This window comes from Jaculus jaculus, chromosome 8 (genome assembly GCF_020740685.1).
Source record: "Jaculus jaculus isolate mJacJac1 chromosome 8, mJacJac1.mat.Y.cur, whole genome shotgun sequence".
Classification (NCBI taxonomy): domain Eukaryota; kingdom Metazoa; phylum Chordata; class Mammalia; order Rodentia; family Dipodidae; genus Jaculus; species Jaculus jaculus.
Window position 1 is genome coordinate 124699562 of NC_059109.1, and position 22069 is coordinate 124721630.

Genomic DNA, 22069 nt, shown 5'->3' on the forward strand with positions numbered 1-22069 from the left:
TTCTTTCCTCGGACAGATGGGGAAACTGAGGTCCAGGGCCTAGAGAACCAGGATGGAAGCTCTGCAAGACTTCTGGCCCTAGGCCATAACAAGTCAGCAGATCTCAAGGGACTAAAAGGTAGAGTGTGGGGCTGGAGAGATGGCTTAGCAGTTAAGCGCTTGCCTGTGAAGCCTAAGGACCCCAGTTCGAGGCTCGGTTCCCCAGGTCCCACGTTAGCCAGATGCACAAGGGGGCGCACGCGTCTGGAGTTCGTTTGCAGAGGCTGGAAGCCCTGGCGCGCCCATTCTCTCTCTCTCCCTCTATCTGTCTTTCTCTCTGTGTCTGTCACTCTCAAATAAATAAAAAATTTAAAAATAAATAAATAAAAGGTAGAGTGTGTTTGTATACACATTGCATGCAACACACACACACACACACACACACCATTTTCAGCCTTAGTGGGCTAATGCCAGGGGCCAGGACAAGTGCTAAGTCAACCTTATGACTTCGTCACCAGCCCAGGGACAGGCACACCAGTTGGACCTGTGCTTACACAGGGGCTACGAAGAAAGTCAACAGCTACTGTTGGGCATCACAATTCCCAGGGCAGGAGCTGACACCAGGAACTCCCCCTCCGCTTTCCCGGCTGCCATGTCACAGCTGCCTCCCCAGCTCCGTGGTGACCCGCTGGACTGGCCAAGTACTTCAAGGATCCCTTTGTTCTGCACCCCCCCCCAAAGCATGGCCTCGGAGAATAGCACCCCTGCATGGGAGCCTCCTTCCCACAGCAGAATCTGCCTCCCTGGTGGCTGCAAGAAGCAGCATGTAAAATTGAGGTAGCCTCTTCCTTCCGGACATATTCCTGCCCTCTGCTCCCACCGAGGCTCAACTCCAGCTTACAAGAGAAGGGAATCACTCAGTTTCTCTACTTTGAAGAGAAAAGATACAGTCAAAGAAATGTTTCCAACACATGGGACAAACAAGAGATAGAAAACAGGTACTCGGTGTTGGAGAGATGGCTTAGCGGTTAAGGCATTTGTCTGCACAGCCAAAGGACCCAGGTTCAATTCTCCAGGACCCATGTAAGCCAGATGCACAAGGTGGTGCATGTGTCTGGAGCTCACTTGCAGTGGCTGAAGACCCTGGCATGCCCATCCTTTCCCCCCAACCATTTGCCTTTCTCTCTCTCTCTCTCTCTCTCTCTCTCTCTCAAATAAAAAAAAAAAATTGCCGGGCGTGGTGGCACACAGTCATAATCCCAGAATTTGGGAGGCTGTGGTAAGAGCATCACCGTGAGTTCAAGGCCACCCTGAGACCACACAGTGAATTCCAGGTCAGCCTGGGCTACAGTGAGACCCTCCCTCAAAAAAAGAAAAAAGGTACTCAGCAAACATCCAGAGAAGAGAACTTAAAAAAAAAAAATCCTGAGCTGGAGAGATGGCTTAGCAGTTAAGGTGTTTGCCTGTGAAGCCTAAGGACCCGTGTTTGACTCTCCAGATCCCACGTAAGCACAAAGGTTAGGCAAGCACAAGGTTGCACATGTGAACTAAGTGGCACAAGCATCTGGAGTTCGATTTCAGTGGCTGAGGCCCTGGCATGCCAATTCTCACTGTCTCTCTTGCTCTAAAATAAAATGAAATAAAATGAAAATGAAAAAAAAAATAATAGCCGGGCGTGGTGGCGCACGCCTTTAATCCCAGCACTCGGGAGGCAGAGGTAGGAGGATCGCTGTGAGTTCGAGGCCACCCTGAGACTCCATAGTGAATTCCAGGTCAGCCTGGGCTAGAGTGAGACCCTACCTCGAAAAACCAAAAAAAAAAAAAAAAATAATAATAATAATAATAATACTGAAGTGAATTCCTCAAGGAGACTGTATCCTTGAATGTCACTTTTTAAAAGGGGTGCATTCAGTGGTTTGGGCTATAGCTTGCCAGCTTGTATTTCCACCACTGTAAATAAAGCAAGCCCCTTTCCTATCTGGTAGCCCCAGTCCCTGTGGGTGCCCAGTAGGCACCACCAAGGTCTCCCTGGTGCTCTAGCCTGCCAATCGGCTAGCTGTGTCTTTGTTTGTTTGTTTGTTTTTTCGAGGTAGGGTCTCACTCTAGCCCAGGCTGACCTGGAATTCACTATGTATGCTCAGGATGGCTTTGAACTCACGGCAATCCTCCTACCTCTTCCTCCTGAGTGCTGGGATTAAAGGCGTGCACCACCGCGCCTGGCTTAGCTGTGGCTTTTCACCAGGATTCTGTAACACACTGTGGGGAGATGGAGTCCCTGCGGGGGTCCTGGGAGGCAGAGGCCAGAAGTTCAGTCCCCCCAGGCCAAGCCTCTTGCTGTTCCCAAAGTCACCCTCGTATAGCCACACCCAGCCATAGGTCCTACAGAGCCTTCGGGGAACAAACTGGGGAACAAACTGCTGACAAGTTCAGACAATGGCTGTCACGGAAAGGCCATAGTGGACACCTGAAAACGGCCTGCAGGCAGACAGGTCACTGCCAGGGTCAAGGGAGGAAGAGTTGTAGCACAGAGCAGTGCAGTGATGGACAGGACAGGGTGGCCAGATTCTGAATGTGATTTGGAGAAAGCTCACAGGGAGCTTTCACAGGAGCCTGGGAAAGAGATAAGGGGCCCCTGCCTATGGCAGGATTCTAGGAGTTAAGAGGAAGAAGAGATGGCTGCAAAGACCATCACCCGAGACAGAGAAAGGGCAACTGGACTGGGCCTAGGCAGGGGGACACAAGCCTTCAAGGACTTCCCTCTATCTTCTCCTCCCAGCCACCCCACCTGGCCCTCCGTATCTGAGATGCTGCTGCCCGCAGACTTCAGGGCAAACTCCAGCCTGCACCTGCCGTGCCTGCTCAGGCCCTACCGAGGTGGCCCCAGGCAGGGAAAATCGCAGGAGCACCTCCACTGATGGCTCCCTGCCCTTTCCCTCATCCCCACCCTGGACACTCTTGCAGTCTTGTTCCTGCTAATGAGCACTCTGTGATCCCTTAATAGCGCCTGATTAGATCCCATCTCAGCGTCCCACCCTAATGACCTCAGCAGGGCCCTGTAGCAATAGATGGCAGCTCCAAGTGGGCAAAGGCCAGGCAGAGATAAGGCTAGAGGTGTCCGCCTGCCACCCAGTCATAAGTGGTAATTAATAACAACATCCTGAAGGGACGCTTACAGGCACTTAATGTGTGCTGAGCAAAGCATTTCCCATGCATTACGTCGCTGAAACCTCTGGCTGCATAGAGACTTGAAGTGAAGGCTGCCGGAACCCTGGGTTTAAATTTCTGCCTGGGCTCATGCCGTGGCTCCACTTCCCCATCTGTAACATGGGTCAGCATGAGGCGGCATGAGTTAGCCTGGTTTGGCATGACCAAGGCCATATGTTTATGTCTCACAGCTGAATAGAAAGGGACAGAGTAGCTCCCTGGGGCAGGAGAAGGCTGGTAGGAGAAGGGTGACACCATGGGAGAAAGAAAGAACTCTCGTCGGGCGTGGTGGCGCACGCCTTTAATCCCAGCACTCGGGAGGCAGAGGTAGGAGAATTACCATGAGTTCGAGGCCACCCTGAGACTCGTGAGATCCTGGTCCACAGGACAGTGTGCTGAAGTGAGGGACAGTCGAGTCCTTCCAGCTCCACCCTCTGAGTGCTATATCAGCAGAGGGGTGAAGGATCTTTCCCCAGTAGCTCTGGAGGAAGGCCCGATGCCCACCTCCAACCTAAGTAGATGTGTCCCAACAAACCACCTTCTCCAATGGGGGGCTGATTTGATTTTTATAGGAGCAAGGGAGTGAATGGGGTCTTGGAAATCTCTCGGGGGCTCTGAGAAAGATCTACAGACTGCACTGAACCCTGTGGTGGGTGACTGTTGTCTATGAACTTACCTGCCAAAGTATAAGATGGTTTCTGGCTTGATGGCACCATCTAGATGGACGTGCAGTTCCACCTGCAAGGGGCAGAAAAAGAGACTCTTGAAGCCTGAGGAGCCCTTCAGGGGTCATGTCAACATCAGCCACAATGCCATAGCCACTTTCCCCTGAACACTTACTTCGTACCTTCATAAACACTTCTCACATGTCACCTGTGTGTGTGTGTGTGTGTGTGTGTGTGCAGGGGTGAGTTTTCTCTCTCTCACACACAGCTGACACTGAGCCTTGGAGGTTAAATACCTCTGCACACAGCAGGCAAGTCATGGAAGCACGAACTGGGATCTGGTAGCGTTCACACCCCATCATCCGTATAGCCAGAGGCTTCAGGTGAAGTAATACATGAGAAGCGCTTAGCCGGGGAGCAGTCGGACCAGAACTCTAACCCAAGAGCACGTTTAATACGCCTGTGCTCTTCCTAATCATGACGCCGTCCACGGTCCCACGGGAACTACTGAAAGCCAGCTAGCACACAGGGAGCCGCTGCTCTCGGCCACCTCACTCAAGCAGCCCCGAGCTTAACAGAACCGACTGCAGAATCTCTGGGCTAGTGAGGAGCTGCAACACCCCCATCAAGCCCGGCTGCAGCTTGGGGTTGGGCACCTCTGTGGTAGAATACGTGTTTGCGTGTACAAGGCCCTAGGTTCCAATGATAGCACTGCAAAATAAGTAACAACAAATAAATACGGGGCTGGGGAGAAGACTCAGCAGTTAAAGCAAGCCTGCCTGATGAGGTCAGTTCTCCAGCACCCAACACAGAGCCGGAGGGAAAGGGTCACACAAGGCTGCAATCCTAACAAACAGCAGTGGGAAGTAAAGCCAGGAGAATCTGGAAGCCCATGGGTCAGCTAGACTGGCACACATACAGTGGCAAAGACAAGGGAAACAGGTTGGAGAGACGGCTTTGTGATTAAGACGCCTACCTGTGAAGCCCAAGGACCCAGGTTCGATTCTCCAGAACCCACATAAGCCAGATGCACAAGGGGGCACATGCATCTGGAGTTTGCAGTGGCTGGAGGCCCTGGAGCACCCATCCTATCTGCCTTTATTTCTCTCCCAAAAATGGATAAATAAAATAAAAATAAGATTAAAGAGAGAGAGAGAGAGAAGCCAACACAGAAGAAAAATACCCTGAGACTGTTCTCAGACCTCCACATGTGCTGTGGCACGTGTGCACCCACATATACACACATAGAACAAATGAGAAGTAAGTAAATAAATGAGAGCAGGAGCTACTCACGCCTAACTTGTCAAGAATCCCTATTTGGGGCTGGAGGGATGGCTTAGTGGTTAAGGCACTTGCCTGCAAAGCCAAAGGACCTAAGTTCAACTCCCCAGGGCCCACATAAGCCAGATGCCCAAGGTGGTATGCGAATCTAGAGTTTGTTTGCAGTGGCTGGAGGCCCTGGCATGCTCATTCTCTCTCTCTATATATAAATATATAAAAATAATATATATATATATATATTTTAAAAGAATCCATATTTGGCAACACAAGGTCTTTGTAGAAAGTGTCCTCGATACTTGGCCTTCTTGGTGATTATCTCCCCCCCACCATGTGCTCAGCCCTATGGATCACACTTTGCACACAGACCTAAGGCAGGGGCTCTGGAGACAGCCCATCCACCCTGACTCCCAACTCTACCCCTCCTGTGGTGGGTGATGTTGGGCAAGGTGTTCGACCTCTCTGGTCAGTTTTCTCAACTGAAGAACACTGGGCTAGCGTACCTGGATGTCCAGGAACAATGAAAAGGAGTTAGAGACACTACACTGAAGGTGGATAGGTGTGGCCCCAGTGAGACAGTTCCTGCCACTGGGGAGAAAGTGTTTTCCATGAGCTGTTAAGGGAGGCACAGGGGGTACCAGGAGTCAGGGGACTGAGGCACTCCAGGCCAGGGAGGAAGCTTTTCCCAGGTCCAGGGAGATCCGGCAGTGGTATCTCTGCCAAGGTTGGGGCCATCTCTGGAACGTGGTGACCCCGATAAGAAGGTTAGAAGAAAGAGGTAGAGCTGGGAGCTGCTGGCCCAGGGACACCCAGGAGCGCCACGGGACCCACCTCCTGCACAGGAAGCCCAGCCCAGGGGCCAGCAGGGAACAGAGATGTAATCGCATCGCCCTTGTAGTCATCCAGCTGGCAAGGGACAGAGCAGCCTGGGCCTTGGGGTCAAGTTCAGCTCATGGGTTCCCTGACCAAATGAGTCTAACAACCCTTCAGCTGAGCGGGAAAACAAAGAACGAGGCTGAAAGTTTATTGGGCTCTCAAAAAGTGCTCGGCATTCGAGCACCCAAGCTCACAGCCCAGGGAGCTGTGTGACTACTAAGATCAAGGCAAGTGACCACCTGTACTTTCTTTTTCTTTTTTGGTATTTCCCAGGTAAGGTCTTACTCTAGCTGAGGCTGACCTGGAACTCACAGAGCTCCTACCTCTGCATCCCCAGTGCTGGGATTAAAGGCGTGCACCACCATGGCTGGCCCAAGCCTATTTATTTATTTTGCTATGAACCTCTGCTTTCTTTCTTTCTTTCTTTCTTTCTTTCTTTCTTTCTTTCTTTCTTTCTTTCTTTCTTTTTTTCGAGGTAGGGTCTCATTCTAGCCCAGGCTGACCTGGAATTCACCGTGGAGTCTCAGGGTGGCCCCGAACTCACGGCAATCCTCCTACCTCTGCCTCCCGAGTGCTGGGATGAAAGGCGTGCGCCACCACGCCCGGCTAAACCTCTGCTTTCTTACCCTTAGCCCTGTTGGAAGGATCCACTCAGAGTGAAAGCCATACTATGGTAAAAGTGACACGCACGGGACGCTGACACCCAGGTCTTTTCCCACTCCTTTGTGACCTGGAGAAAGCCACACAACTTCCTGTGCCTCAGTGTTCTCATTTGTCCCCTGGGGCTGCATGAGGGTCAACCACCATATCTACGGCCAGGGAACATTAGGCGCACGTGCAGCAAGTGCTAAATTACTCATGTTTGTTGACGTTTTGAGACAGAGTCTTGTGTAATCCAGGTTAGCCTCAAATTCATTGCGAAGCTAAGGATGGCCTTGAACTACTGATCCTCCTGCCTCTCTACCTCCCAAGTTTTACATTTGGCTTTGTTGTTTGTTTTTATTCTTATTTTTAAAAAACTTGGGGAAAAAATTGGGGGAGCGGCTGGAGAGATGGTTTAGCAGTTCAGACCCTCACCTGCAAAGCCAAAGGACCTCGGTGGGTTCTATTCCTCTGAACCTGTGTAAACCAGATGCACAAGGTGGCACATGCATCTGGAGTTCATTTGCACTGGCTAGAGGCCCAAGCACGCCAATTCTCTTTCTCTTTCTACCTCTTTCTCTCTCAAATAAGTAAATTAAATAAAATAATTTTTATATTTTATGTTTTATTTATATTTATTTACTTGAGAGAGGGAAAGAGGCAGAGACAGAGAGAAAGAGAGAGGGAGGGAGAGAGAATGGGTGCGCTAAGCCCTCCAGGAACTGCAAAAGAACTCCAAATGCATGTGCCACCTTGTGCATCTGGTTTACATGGGTCCAGAGGAATCAAACCCACTGAGGTCCTTTGGCTCTGCAGGCAAGTGCCTTAAAGAGTAAGCCGTCTCCTCAGCCCCAAATAAATTTTTAACAAAGTACCTTTTTTAAACATATGTGTCCAGGCTGGAGAGGTGGCTCAGTGGTTAAGGTGCTTGCCTGTAAAGCCTGAGGAGCCAGGTTCAATTCCCTAATAACCACGTATAAGCCAGATGCACATGGTGGTTCACATGTCTGGAGTTTGTTTGCAGTGGCTAGATGCCCTGGTGCGCCCATTCTCTGTCTATCTGCCTCTTTCTCTCAAATTAAAAAAAAAAAAAAAAAAAGATATGTGTCCACTTTATGTAAGTTTTGGGGATCTGAACTCCAGACATCAGGCTTGCACAGCAAGCTGTTTTAACCACTGAGCTATCTCCCCAGCCTTCATCCACCGTTTTTCTTGAGACAGGGTCCCTCATTGGCCTGGAGTTCGTCAAGAAGGCTAGACCGGCTAGCCACTGAGCTCCCGGGGTCCACTTCTCTCCTCCTTCAGGCACGTGTCACCACTCTGGCATTTTATTTATTTTTTAACTTTAATTTTATTTTTGGTTTTTTGAGGTAGGGTCTTACTCTGGCCCAGGCTGGCCTGGAATTAGTCTCAGGGTGGCCTCAAACTCACAGTGATCCTCCTACCTCTGCCTCCCGAGTGCTGGGATGAAAGGCGTGCGCCACCACGCCAGTTTACCACGCCTGGCATTTTTACACAGGTGTTGGAGATCAACGTAAGTCCTTGTTCTTGTAGGACAAGCATGTCTGTTGTATGGTTTTTTTTTGAGATAGGGCCTCACTATGCAGCCCAGGTTGACTCAAGACTCACTATTAGCTAACATTGCCTCAAATTTCATCAGCCTGCCAAGTGCTAGGATTACAAGCATGAGATGCCACACCCAGCGCCTATGAGTATGGTGGGCTTTTTGTTTGTGTTTTGTTTTTTGAGGCAGGGTCTCACTCTATCACGCTAGCCCAGGCTGACCTGGAATTCACTATGTAGTTTCAGGGTGGCCTCGAACTCATGGCGATCCTCCTACCTCTGCTTTACAAGTGCTGGAACTAAAGACATGTGCCACCTGGCAACCTATGAGTTTTTTATTTGACTAAAATGATGGAGCCCTTGCTGGCTGCTACAGACACAGAGATAGGCAAAAGGGATGGTCTTGTTTGGATAGCACACACGGTCCAGCAATGGACAGTGGTCAGGCAAGCAACACATGCATAAATATACAGTCTCCAACCAAGATGCCCCTCAGGAGGCATGAACATGGCCCCGTGAAAGACAGCAGTAAACAAAAGAACTCAGTCCACCTACGCTAGTAATAGCCTCCCAAAGAAAGCTGCGCATGGGCTGGAGAGATGGCTTAGCAGTTAAGCGCTTGCCTGTGAAGCCTAAGGACCCCGGTTCGAGGCTCGATACCCCAGGATCCACATCAGCCAGATGTACACGTCTGGAGTTCATTTGCAGTAGCTGGAAGCCCTGGTGCACCCATTCTCTCTCTCTCTCTCTCTCTGCCTCTTTCTCTCTGTCTGCTGCTCCCAAATAAATAAATAAACAAAAAAAAAAAATTAGCTGCACGTGAGCCAAAAGCTGAAGGATGTGGAGGAACTGACCAGGTGAGGCAGGGCAAGATGGCAGAAGAAAATGGAATGTTTAGGAGGAAGTGAATCTTCAAGTCAGGGACAAGGATCTCAAGGACTGGGAACACTGTAGGGAGGGATTCTAGAACTATAAGGAAGTGAAGAGAAGCCAGTTCAGGACATGAAGGTGGTTAGAGGGGAAGGCTGCCCCAAGCCACTGCGTTCATGGGTTTGAGAGTGGCGTCCAGGACCAGGGCCTGGCCCAAGCCAGCACTCCGTGGCTCTGCAGAGCCCCAGAGAACAGAAGCCAGAGAAGGGGTGAGACTGAGAGGGAAGCCAGGCCACCAGGCATCAAGGCAGCGGCGTGGCGGTGGACAACCAGAACTGTCAGCATCTTAATCCTCAGGACGAGGAACTGTGACCTCCTTTTACACAGCAAGGGATGGGATCACTGAGACTCCCGGGAGGAAGAACTCATCCTGGGCCGTCGTCGGCTGGGTCCTGAGTGCGGTCTCCGTCTGCGCTCAGCAATGTGGCCACGAGACAGATGTGGGCGCCCCACGGCCACAAGCCCAGAGCATCCAGCACCACTCGGCTGGGAAAGGCAAGGGATGGATCTCGGGAGCAAGGTCCCTGTTGGCACTTTGATTTTGAACTCCTGGCCTCCAGAGATTCAGGGTCAGAACTCCCTTTTGTTTTATTCTTTCGGTGCTGGGGATGGAACCCTGGTCCCCAAGTGAATGGTGACTAGTGACAGCAGCCACAGGAAGCTCACACAGCCCGGCTCTGCCAGCCGTCAAGGGTAGGAGGAGAGACTTAGTCCAAGAACACAGGCTCTGGGCATCCCAGAGTAGCTCTCAATCCCCAACTGCCCATCACTGAGCAAGCTCTGGAAAGTGGGGGGGTGTCTGGGCCCTACCCCAGATCGGTGCGTCCCAATCGTCGAGTGTTCTCTGACACATGTGTGTTGGGTATGGCTGTGTAGTTTTCAGTTGCTGGGGATGGAATACAGAGCTTCATGCTAGACAAACACTCGACTAGTTTCTTTCTTCTTTTTTTTCATTCTCTCTCTCTCTTTCTTTGGTTTTTTGAGGTAAGGTCTCGCTCTAGCCCAGGCTAGCCTGAAACTCACTATAGTCTCAGGCTGGCCTCTAACTTATAGAGGCCTCTGCCTTCTGAGTGCTGGGATTAAAGGCAGGTACCACCAAGCCCAGTCTCTCTCTCTCTCTCTCTCTCTCTCTCTCTTTTATTTATTTGTTTGAATCTTTTCTTTTGAACATGAAATCCAGGTCAAGAGCAGAGCCCTGAAAGTCCATTCCAGAAGCCTGAGCAGGGGCAGGATCCACACTGGAGAAAGGCCTGGGTAAGTGGAAGTAAGAAAGTGGAGCACGATTTGATTTGCATTTGCCTCTGAATGGCAGAGGGCGGCCACTCTTCTGGGGGGGGGCAGGAAGTGGATGTGGGTCAAGAGAATCCCAGTTCTTTTGAAGGTAGGAGTGAGTTGGCCACATTTAGACACTGGTGGGGTGATGGAGTTTAAAGAGGGCACCGAGAAGAGAGGCTTGTGAGGCAAAAGCAGGCCTACCTGGTCTAAGGACAAGGAAATCAGGTAGGGAGTCAGAGAGGGGGTTCACTGGGGCATGAGGGATCTGCACAGCTACTTTTTGTTCCCCCCAAGGAAGGGTCTAGCTCTAGCTCAGGCTGACCTGGCTTGTTTGTTTTGTTTTGTTTTTCGAGGTAGGGTTTCACTCTAGTCCAGGCTGACCTGGAATTCACTCTAGAGTCTCAGGGTGGCCTTGAACTCACAGCGATCCTCCCACCTCTGCCTCCCAAGCGCTGGTATTAAAGGCGTGCGCCACCACACCAGGCCGAGCAAGGCTATTCTCAAGGGAAGCACTTGCGTGAGTGTCAACCCCAAATACCCCACACTGCTTCCTGTGACCCGGTGCTGGTAAAAGCAGCAGCTAAGTGGGCTAACATTTAAGCGTGTACTGTGAGCATGTGACAACTGTGAAGGGAGCGGCCACCACTCTCTTTATTTTTCTCTTTTTATCAAGGTTGAGTCCCGCTCTCGCCCAAACTGACCTGGAATTCACTATGGAGTCTCAGGGTGGCCTCGAACTCACAGCGATCCTCCTACTGCTGCCTCCCAAGTGCTGGGATTAAAGACGCGCGCCACCACCCTGGATCCACTCTTATTTTATAGGAGAGGAATTGAGACTCGAACAAGACTCTATAAAGACTCAGATCAGTGCAAGGGTCAGAATTTGAACCAAAGTTGGGTTCTTGATCTTTTTTCAGTTGTTTTTTTTTTTTTTGGAGGTAGTCTCATTGTAGCCCAGGCTGAACTGAAATTCACTATTTAGTCTCAGGCTGGCCTTGATCTCACAATTCTTTTATCTCAGCCTCCTGAATGCTGGGATTAAAGGTGTGCACTGCCACAGCAGGCTGATATATATGAAATAACTTATTTATATTTATTTATTTGCAAGCAGGTAGAGAGAGAAGAGAGACAGAGAGACAATGGGCACACCACGGCCTATAGCCACTGCAAACGAACTCCAGACGCATGTGCCCCTTGTGCATCTGGCTTACATGGGACCTGGGGAATCGAGACGGGGTCCTTAGGCTTTGCAGGCATACGCCTTAACCACTAAGCCATCTCTCCAGCCCCGATATATTTTTTTAAACATTTATTTATTATTTATTTATTTATTAGAGAGGGAGTGAGAAAATGAGAATGGGCATGCCAGGACCTCTGGCCATTGCACACGAACTCCAGACGCATGCACCACCATGTGCATCTGGCTTATGTGGGACTTGGAGAATCAAACCTGAGTCCTTAGGTTTCACAGGCATGCATCTTAAGCACTAAGCTATCTCTCTAGCCCCTGATATTTTTGTTTATTTGAGAGAGAGATAGATAGATAGAGATAGAGAGAGAGAGAGAGAGAGAGAGAGAGAGCCCACATGCACATGGGAATGACAAGGCCTCTTGCCATTGCAAATGAACTCCCGACATATGTACCCACTACTTTGTGCCTCTGGCTTGACGTGGGCACTGGGGAATGGAACCCCAGGCTGGCAGGCTTGGCAGTTAGACACCTGTAACCACTGAGTCATCGCCTCAGCTCTGTATCTTGACCTTCAACCACTGTCTTGCACCGCTTCCGTGGGCCTCGCTCCAGACCTGATGGAAGTGTCTGTAGTGTTAAGAATAATGGTCATTAGACCACGAATCACATTTGCTTTTCCCCCACTAGGCAAGGTGCACATTATCCCTAGTTGGAGTTGTGGAAATGGACTTACGAAGCAAGGTTCAGGGACCTTCCCACGCTACACGGAGCGATAGCAGAGCGCAAACGGGGCCTCAGTTCTTCCATCTCTAAGCCCAGCACTGCCCGTGGCTGCAGCATCACCCTGACCCTGGTGCCAAGCCTCCTGACCTTCCTGGAGAGGAGTCTCGTGCCTCCTCCCTGTCTACCAGGGCTGACTCAGCTGGCCCAGCATCTGCCAGCCTGGTAGGAAGTCCTCCCAGGGCTAACAGAAACAGGAAGCGGCATAGTTACCAACACACATTACTTACTATCCACCTATGAGTGGGGAAAGCCTGGGCTTCTTGCTCCCGAGAGATGCTGGGACAAGTGAGTCCCAGAGAGGCATCTTCACACCCTACAGCGTCCCAGGTTACACCGTGCTGTGGGGACAGAGGGTAGAACCAGGACAAGGACCCGATCTTGGACTTGGCCAGACACCCTCATTTCTGCCTCAGGCTCACAGGGCTGGAAGGTAGGCAGGGCTGGCTGCCCCCAGGGCAAGCCCCATCAGACATTTCCTCAGGCGCCCAGGCCCTGAAACACCCACTCTGTTATGTCTTCATTGCTTCATTTCCTCATTCGACCATGCCTGTCTCCTGAGCAGCTTCCTGAGAACAGCGACGTCTCTGTGTCGAACTGTTGTGTCCTTGGAGTCTGAAGCATGCTCCAGGTTGCTGGATGAACATGTGACTATTTTTCTGGCTCCTGGGCAACAGCCAAGTCCTCTCCCCGCTGCGGCTGCATGCAAGGAAGGGACTGACCTCCCCACCTTGGGCCTGGTTCAGTAGCCAAGGTTGCCTTGCCGGAAACGGATTTTCATGACTGTGGCTAGAGCCCAGAGGAGCCACAGATGCCCATCGCCAGCCCTATCTCCTCCCTTCCCAGTTCTGCTCTTGGAAATAAGCTGGGTGGGGCAGGGGTCAGTGCCTCATTTCCCATGGCTTCTTGGCTGGCTTTAAGGGTAAAACAGGAAACAGAGTATCCTTGGGCTAACTAACTGTTCCCATTCCACCTCCTTCAGGAAGCTTTCTGAGCCCGGCCCCATCCGGGGCTCTTATAGCTCCAAAGTGCAAACCCGAGGGAACCAAGCAGTCCCTCAGTCTCCTGCTATCTCAGGGCCTATCACAGCTCCTTCCTCTGTTGTCTGTAAGTCAGCCTAGAAGTTTCCCTGCCAGCAAGGAGTATCTTCATTTGAGGAAAATGTTGGCCTTAGGAACAAAAGCCAATTGTCCTCCCTTTGCAGATGACAAGAAAGAAGCGCTGAGAGATTAAGGAACTTGCCTTAGGTCACAGACTAATAAAGGCCACAACCAGGAACACCCAACAGCATGCTCCTCAAATCCTGCCAGGGCAGATGATGGGGAAGTCTGACCACGATGATCAGTTACCATGGTGATGCCACTCCACATCCACAGCAGCTATGGGTGGAGTACACACACTCAGCAGACCCGTGCTGGGCGTCCGTGACGTGGCTATGGGTCTAATTCCCATTTAACAGGCGGAAACTGAGGCACACTGAGATTAAGTAACTCATCCAAGCTCCCCCTACTCATAAGTAAGCAGAGAGCTATCCACCCCTGCAGCTGGTCTGGGGTCTAACCCGATGGGTAAACGTAGCTTCAAACCTCACTTTGGGCTCCCTTAGCTGGCTCTCCCCACCTCCCCCCATTCAAAGCCACCCTAAATTACTACCATCCCCGTCCCAAGGGGCACTATGGGACCATCTCAGGACACCTGGGTAGACGGACAACTCTCTCCCAGCTAACCGGCTACCTTCTGCCTGAGGTTGCATGTGGAATCAGGAGGCTTTGGCCTCTCTGCTTCCCAGTGTTGACCGCAAACCACTTCCCCTCTTTGGTCTTTGCTGCCACTTCGGCCATACAAAAGGCTTCCATGAAACCTAATCTCCTGCTCACCCCACAACAGCCACAGTCAAAGTCAGTTAAGGAGGCCTCTGTCTTCCAGGGGCACGTTTGTTTCAACAGGTGCCTCTGGTAACTGAAAGACACCAAGAGCCCAAAGAAGTGCACCTGGAGAAATGAGGGTGACCCTACAGGTGCAGAGGCCTCCCAGAGTCCTCAAAGTCCCCACTACAGCCCCCAGAAAGAAGCCTACACCCTAAAGCCTGTGGTACCTTCCAGGTGCTGTAGAAGAAATGATCAGAAGATCTGTTTGCCCTAGGATCCTATAATGTTGGCTTTTCTTCATCCTATCTGACAAAAGGAAGCTGAGGTTCAGAACCTGACTATCCGAGCAATGGAAGCTGCTCAGTGGCCAGGCAGGAATTCAACTCTGATCTGCCTGGAGTCCAGGACATTAGCCCTTAGTCCTGCCCTGATTCTCACACCTTGCCCTATAACACGACCCCCCCCCACAGGTGGGAAGCAGTTAATAGTGTCCAGTTTTAGATCAATCTGGGCCCAAGCCACACTCTGCTGCTCCTGTCTGCAGGCCTCTGACAAGTTCTTCCCCCTATCTGAGTCCATTTCCTCTATGTAAATGAACATACCAGGACCTGGGGCTGTTGTAAACATGACCCGAGTTAGTATACGCAAAACAGCTAGAACAGTGCCTGGTGCAGAGCGAACCCTCAAAAGTGACAGCAAAAAAGACATCCTGGGGGCTGTAAGGATGGCTACGTGGTTAAGGCACTTGTCTGCAAAGCCTAACGGCCTGGGGTTCAATTCTCCAGTATTCATGTAAAGCCAGATGCACAAAGTGGTACATGCATCTGGAGTCTGTTTGTAGTGGCTGGAGGCCTTAGCACACCCATTCTCTCTCTGTGTCTTCTCTTCATCTCTCTCTACTTGCAAGCAAAAAGTAATAATAATAAAAAAGAGGCAAGCTGAGCATGGTGGTGCATGCCTTTAATCCCAGCACGTGGGAGGCAGAGGTAGGAGGATCACCATGAGTTCAAGGCCACCCTGAGACTACATAGTGAATTCCAGGTCAGCCTGTGCTAGAGTGAGACCCTACCTCGAAAACACCAAAAAAAAGAAAAAAAAGGCATTCTGTGGGTTCATGGCTCATGTGGCACAGATCCCTTCCATTTGGTGACAGGCCCGCATTAAAATGGAGCAGTCGGGCTGGAGAGATGGCTTAGCGGTTAAGCGCTTGCCTGTGAAGCCTAAGGACCCCGGTTCAAGACTCGGTTCCCCAGGACCCACGTTAGCCAGATGCACAAGGGGGCGCACGCGTCTGGAGTTCGTTTGCAGAGGCTGGAAGCCCTGGCGCGCCCATTCTCTCTCTCTCCCTCTATCTGTCTTTCTCTCTGTGTCTGTCACTCTCAAATAAATAAGTAAATAATTTTTTAAAAAAATTATTAAAAAAAAATGGAGCAGTCCCCAATCCTGCCAGTTCTCTCCCGGTCTAACGTCCTGGGGGCACACAGGCAGAATTTGCATAGCTTGGGACAAGTCCCTTCTCCCTAGATTTCAGATTCTCCATCTGCACACTGGGATGCAGAGAGCTGCCTTGCCGAGTCTTCCTGGATTCTGTTGACTAAACTGCTGACAGCTCCTGGTGTCCAAGACCACTGCAAGGAGCCATAGCTATCAGGACAGCCGCAGGCATGTGGGAGGCACAGCTCTCCAGGATTCAGCATGCCTGGGGGCCATGGGATTTCCCAACTCTGCTTCATATGGACATAGTGATAAGAGATGCCAGGCCACCCCTCTTTCCTCCTCCTCTACAGCCCAGCAAGTGCTCAAAAAGTATTTGTTGTGGTGACAGTGAAGGTGGGTAGCAGCTGCCTCGGGCTTTGCTCCTTAAAGTAGCATCGGCGTTGCCCGGGAAACAGCTTCTAGGCCTCACCCAGACAGAAACATTTGTAGAGTGCTTGCTGAGCCCATATGAGGTCCTGGGTTTGATCTCCAGCACAGAATACAACTGGACATGGTGGTACACGCCTGCCTGTATTCCCAGCACTCAGGAGACAGAGACAGGAAGATCAGAAGTTAAAGGTCATTCTCAGCTACATAGCCAGTTCGAGGCCAACCTGGGCTACATGAGACTCTGTCACAAAAAAGTAAAGCTGGGTGTGGTGGCACATGCCTTTAATCCCAGCAGTTGGGAGGCTGAGGTAGGAGGATCACAATGAGTTTGAGGCCACCCCAAGACTACATAGCGAATTCCAGGTCAGCCTGGGCTAGACTGAAACCCTACCTAGAAAATCCAAACAAACAAAATATATATATACATATGTATATATACACATATACGTATATGTGTGTATATATATGTATATGTATACATACATACACACATACATACATACACACACACACAGCTGGGCATGACAGCACATGCCTTTAATCCCAGCACTCAGGAGGCTGAGGTAGGAGGATAGCTGTGAGTTTGAGGCCAGCCTGAGACAACATAATGAATTCCAGGTCAGCCTGGGCTAGAGAGAGTTCCTACCCTAAACCAAACGAAACAAACAACAAAAGCCCCTGCCCAGGAGTGGGCACGGTCCTCCAACCCTAAGGTTCCTATGGAGGTCACCCCAACAAAGATGGCTAAGGGTATTCGACTCTGGTTTGGTTTTGGGACAGGTTCTTGCTGTACAGTCCAGGCTGGCCTGGAACTCTAGATGCTCCTGCCTCAGCCTCCCAAGCAGCAGAGATTACAGGTATGTGTCCTAGTGCCTGGTTTAGGACGTAAGATTCTTAAAGCCCTCCCCCTCCGAGCTCAACCCCCAGCTTGGCTGTGTCCTAGCTGTGAGATCTCGGCTCTAGTTAAGGTCTCGGCTCCTCTTTCCTCTGCACTGACTGCCTCACGGGGGCCAATGCCTGGATCAGTGGATCCGTGAGAGGCTGGGGCCTGGCTCAGAGCCATGGGCCCTCAGTGAGCTTCAGCTGGTGACACCCACAGTTGTTATACTGGTGGTCCCGGAGCTAGTTCTGGTCACAGTAGCTCCCTTCCATTTCTCCTGCCAGCATTTCTTCCTCGCAGGGACAGGAGACTTGTCACATCCCAGACACGGCAGCTGACAGTCTACATTTAGGCCCAAGCACTGCCTTTTAGCATCCAGGCAGCCATACTGGCAGTTATGCCCCGTTTCCCCAGATGTGGGGTCGGAGGCCCCTGGGAGAGCTGCTACCACGAGTCAGAAGACTGGAGATCAAAACGTTACTGCTCCCCATCAAGCATCCCACGGATAGAACTGGTACATACGCAGGTGCTACATAAATATGACCTGTCATTCACCTCTGACTCCTCAGTCCCAATCAAAGGGCTCAGCATGATGTTTAGGATTCACATGGGGGAGCAGAAGGGGGGCTCCTGCCCAAAGGCACAGAGATCCACAGCATTCAAAACACCAAAAGCAACAGCAACCTTCAATGCCAAGAGGCCTTAACAATGGTTCACCAGGGCACCAAACAAGATGTGTAGGAGGCTGGAGTGGGGCGTTGCCAGCACCCCTAACTTCTAACTTCTGCCAGGAAGTGGTAGAGCATGTTCCCTGTGGTGGGGATCATGAATACTGGAGTGCTGGCCCACCCTCTTGCTCTTTTACACACACACACACACACACACACACACACACACACACGGTTCTTACAAACATGATTAAGATGCCTGCCGTCACCACACTTGTTTCTTAGAGGGGTAAGTGGAGGCTGGCTGTCTCTGTCTCCTCCTCCTGGACCCTCAGTTTCACATCTTGTTGGCCAATCCACTGTACCTGGGCTACATCTTGTCTAGCCCTTTCCTGGACAGAATCTGGAAGGCCGACAAAGCTGGCCAGCCAGGCCTGGACCCTCCCTGACTCGCTGTTTCCAAGAAGCCGCAGCTGGTGGGCAGAGAGACAAGAGATTCTCCCTTGGGGGCCATGTCCATAACTTGGCCAGAGGCCCAGGGCCCCCATCCTTCCTATGTGGGGGAGGGTCTCATCCTGCTATCCCCCTCCCCTTTCAGCACATGCACAAACCTGAGTTCCCAGGCGCTCACAAAGCCACAAAGTCGCTTCCATTCATCGAGAGCTCGGTACCCAGGCTCAACTTCGGGGGCAGGAGGGAGGGCAATGTACTGAGCATCAGAGCCATCGGGGTCCCCGCCTGGGTTCATCCAGCCGCTGAGACCCAGAGGAAGGGACAGGTCAGGGGCAGAAGCAGAACTCGGAGGCCAGCCAGAGGCGCCTATGGGTTCTGGACGCTCCCTGCCTCAGCGTGGCTCGCTAAAGCAGCCTGGAGGCGAGCCCCGGCCTGGGCCGAGGAGCCCCCAAGTGCTCGCAGGATGGGGAAGCCCTGGGCTGTAACCCCGGGGCAGACCAGCAGTCGGACCCCAGCCCCGATGCCCCGGCCCGCGCTCACTTTAGGCTTGTCGAAGGCGGGCCTCCGGGCCATGGTGTCGGGCGCGCGCCCGGGCGCTGCTCCCTCGGCCGAAGCTCTCCGGGTGTGCACCGGCTCGGTGGCGGGTCCGCTTTCCCCGGGGCCTTCAGGAACCCGGGCCCGCCACGCTCCGCTTTCCCCGGCCGGGCTCCGCCCACGCCCCACCCACGCCGAGGCCCCACCCCTCGCCGGAGCCCTCGCCCTGGCCGCGCATTTCCTGGAATCCCCGACCCTGGAGACATCCCTGGCTGCCGCGTGGCTGCCTGCCGGGCCACCTGCTGTCCCCTGCCCGGCCGCCTACTGTGTGCAGCCCCGAGCTGGAGAGCCCGAGCCCTGTGCACCAGGGGTGTGTGCAGCGCACACGACGGAAGTGTGTAACCAGGGAGATCTGGAGAGGACTCATCGGGATGGAGGTGGGGTGCAGGGACGTTTGCTCTGTGTAAGAGACTCCAGGGCACTAGGGTGGGCCGGGACACAGGCAAGTCTCCCCCAGCACAGTTACGCTGGAAACCTGCTTAGGTGCAAGAAAGACCTGTTGCCATTGGAAACACCAACACCCCAGGTGCCCATCCACAGGCGACAATACACTGGACTGGTCACTGCAGGACCACTGCGCCTAAATGGAGTGGAATGAACTCAGCCATGAGCTGCAGCATGCCTACGAAATATAACGGTGCAGAAAACACACTACGGTGAGGTTGCATTTATTTGAGAGAGAGAGAGAGAGAGAGAGAGAGAGAGAGAGAGAGAGAGAATGAGAATGAGTGCGCCAGGGCTTCCAGCCACTTGCAAACGAACTCCAGACGCATGTGCCACCTTGTGTATCTGGCTTATGTGGGTACTGGGGAATCGAACCTGGGTTCTTAGGCTTTGCAGGCAAGTGCCTTAACCGCTAAGCCATCTCTTCAGCCCCCCAGTGAAAGTTTTAGAATCTACAAGACCATCCTACTAGGAGGAAAAGATGATGGCATCAAAATAAAAGAGAGACTGATTGAGAGGAGGAGGGGAAATGATGGAGAGTGGAGGTTCAAAGGGGAAATTTGGGGGGGCGGTGAGGGATATTGTTTACAATCATGGAAGTTGTTAATTATAAAAATAAAATAAATAAAATAAAATAAAAGCCAAACCCAAAATAGGCATGTTGACACATGCATCCATGGAAAACAAGGCTGTGTAAAGCAAGGGAAAGATAGGTTTAAATATGAGAACTGTTATCTCACAGGTGGGGCAGGAGGGGGAGAGGCGCATAGGGAGCCAGGTTATTACTGACAAGGGTCCAGCACTGGTGGATGCAGACTTCGTTCCCTCCTATTATAAATAAATCTATAAATAAAGGGGGAAGAGAGGTCAGCCAGTCAGGAGGGAAAGAGGTTAAGTGTGGTCTGTGGGACACAGTAGGGTTTGGTCTTTTCCCGAGGATGCTGGAGGGTATTAAATAGTTTCAGGACAGGATCAAACCAATGTTTGGGGAATAAAATCTTCTTCAGTGGTCGGATGGTGGTGGTGTACACCTTTGATCCCAGCACTTGGGAGGCAGAGGTAGGTGGATCACTGAGAGTTTGAGGCCACCCTGAGACTATATAGTGAATTCCAGGTCAGCCTGGAGATGACTCAGTGGTTAAAAGTGCTTGTGTAATGATGACTGGAGTTTTGGATCCCCAGAATCCATGTAAATCCAGACATAAGTAGCACAAATGTCTGTAATCCCAATGTGTTTACAGCAATGAGAGGTGGAGTCAGGAAGCTTCAGGTTAGCCAATTTGGTCTTTGCAGTAGTGAAACAAACAAGACAACCACAAGAAAAAGACGAAACCAAAGAAAAAGACAAAAGCCAGGACCCAGAAAAAGAAAACAGATTCACAAGGCGGTGCACACTCCTGGAGTTTGCAGTGGCTAGAGGCCCTGGCACACCCATTCTCTCTTAATCTCTCTCAAATAAATAAACTATTTTTAAAAAGTTAAGGGCTGGAGAGATGGCTTAGCAGCTAAGGTGTTTGCCTGCAAAGCCTAAGGATTCAGATTCGATTTTCTGGGTCCCACATAAGCCAGATGCACAGGGAGGCACATGCATCTGGAGTTCGTTTGCAGTGAGTGGCTAGAGGCTCTGGTGCGCCCATTATCTCTCTCTCACTCTGTCTCTCTCTCTCTCTCTCTCTCTAATAAATAAATAAATAAAAATAAATATATATTTTTTTTAAAAAGCCTTTCTAATTCATTGTGGAAGCTTCACAGTAGCATTGTGTGTTCTCTTTGTGCCTGTCAGAGTGAATGATACCATTGCCATATGTTGGCACTCCCTTGGGGACAAGTGCCCCAGGAAGCACTTATAAATGCCATCCCACGGAATCTGTCCTATGCACTATGACGCAGGAACTGTTCTTATTTTACAGATAAAGACAGTGAGGCTCCTGGAATGTTAGGGGACTTGGATCAGACTCTAGAGTCTTCACTGCCCACCCTCTACCTCAGCCTCTGCTGTCCCTCTTCAAAATCATTTCCACAGCTTCCCAGCACATTCCTGAAAGCCCAGGTGCCTGGGTGGTCCGCTGGTCCACTACAGGGGACCTGTGTTGCTCTTTGCTTTCGTGTGCAGTCTCCTTGTGCCAGTCAGAGTAAATGACACCACTGCTACGCGTTGACACTCCCTTGGGGACAAGTGCCCCAGGAAACTTTGCTTTTGCTCTCTTTGCAAGCTAGAGCCTGGCTTCTGCTCCTTGCCCTCTTGTTGACCTGAGTGACTTGTTTGACAGAATGTGGTGGAACATTCCTGGACTTCCTTGTTTGGGGGAGATTTTACAACTTCCACTGGGCCTCTTGAACTTCCTCTGTGGGGAATTGAGCAGCTAAAAGCCACTGCCACACTGCCAGAGAGTCCACATCTAGTTACACCAGCGGAGTCCCGCCTTCTGGCGACTCCCACCCCTCCATCAGCAGTGTTAGAGAAGTCACCCCTCTAGACCCACTGCCAGCAAGAAACTTGATTTTAGTCAGTGCTGCGTGAAACAGAAGAGCTGCCCAGCTGAGCCCAGCCCAGATTCCCTGACTGACATAAATAAAGTAGGTGTTATTTTCAACTACCACGTTTTTAGGAGTGTTAAGTAACAGGAATCTCACTACCTATCCCAACCCTCCGACCTTGCCACCTTGCTTTTACTCTCCCTTGATATCCTAAAAAGTCGTTTCCAGATTCAAGGCTATTGAAATTCTGCTCTCTATGTGGTCAGAGCCCACTCCCTGCAGAAAATAAAAAAGAAAGAAAGTCATGGGATAAAGCCCAGCTATGAACCATAAATCTTTTCTTTGCTCCTCTTTCGGGGGCATGTGCCAGCCCTCTGCCACTGCTCTGTGCCCTGCAGCCTCACACCACTGGTAACACTATGGGCTCTCTTGCC

General features: G+C 51.3%; 1 protein-coding gene across 2 annotated transcripts in view; it reads right to left on the minus strand.

The window, feature by feature from the left end:
• Ada (adenosine deaminase) overlaps nt 1-18766 on the minus strand; it is a 30508-nt gene extending 11742 nt beyond the window's left edge. For both annotated transcript variants that reach the window (XM_045156765.1, XM_045156764.1), the window contains exons 1-2: nt 18660-18766; nt 3860-3921 (exon numbers count right to left, since the gene is read on the minus strand). In XM_045156765.1, coding sequence (XP_045012700.1) covers nt 3860-3921; nt 18660-18692 — 95 coding nt within the window. In that variant the 5' untranslated portion in view covers nt 18693-18766. The remainder of the gene's footprint in view (nt 1-3859; nt 3922-18659) is intronic.
• Between the last annotated feature and the right edge of the window lie 3303 nt (nt 18767-22069).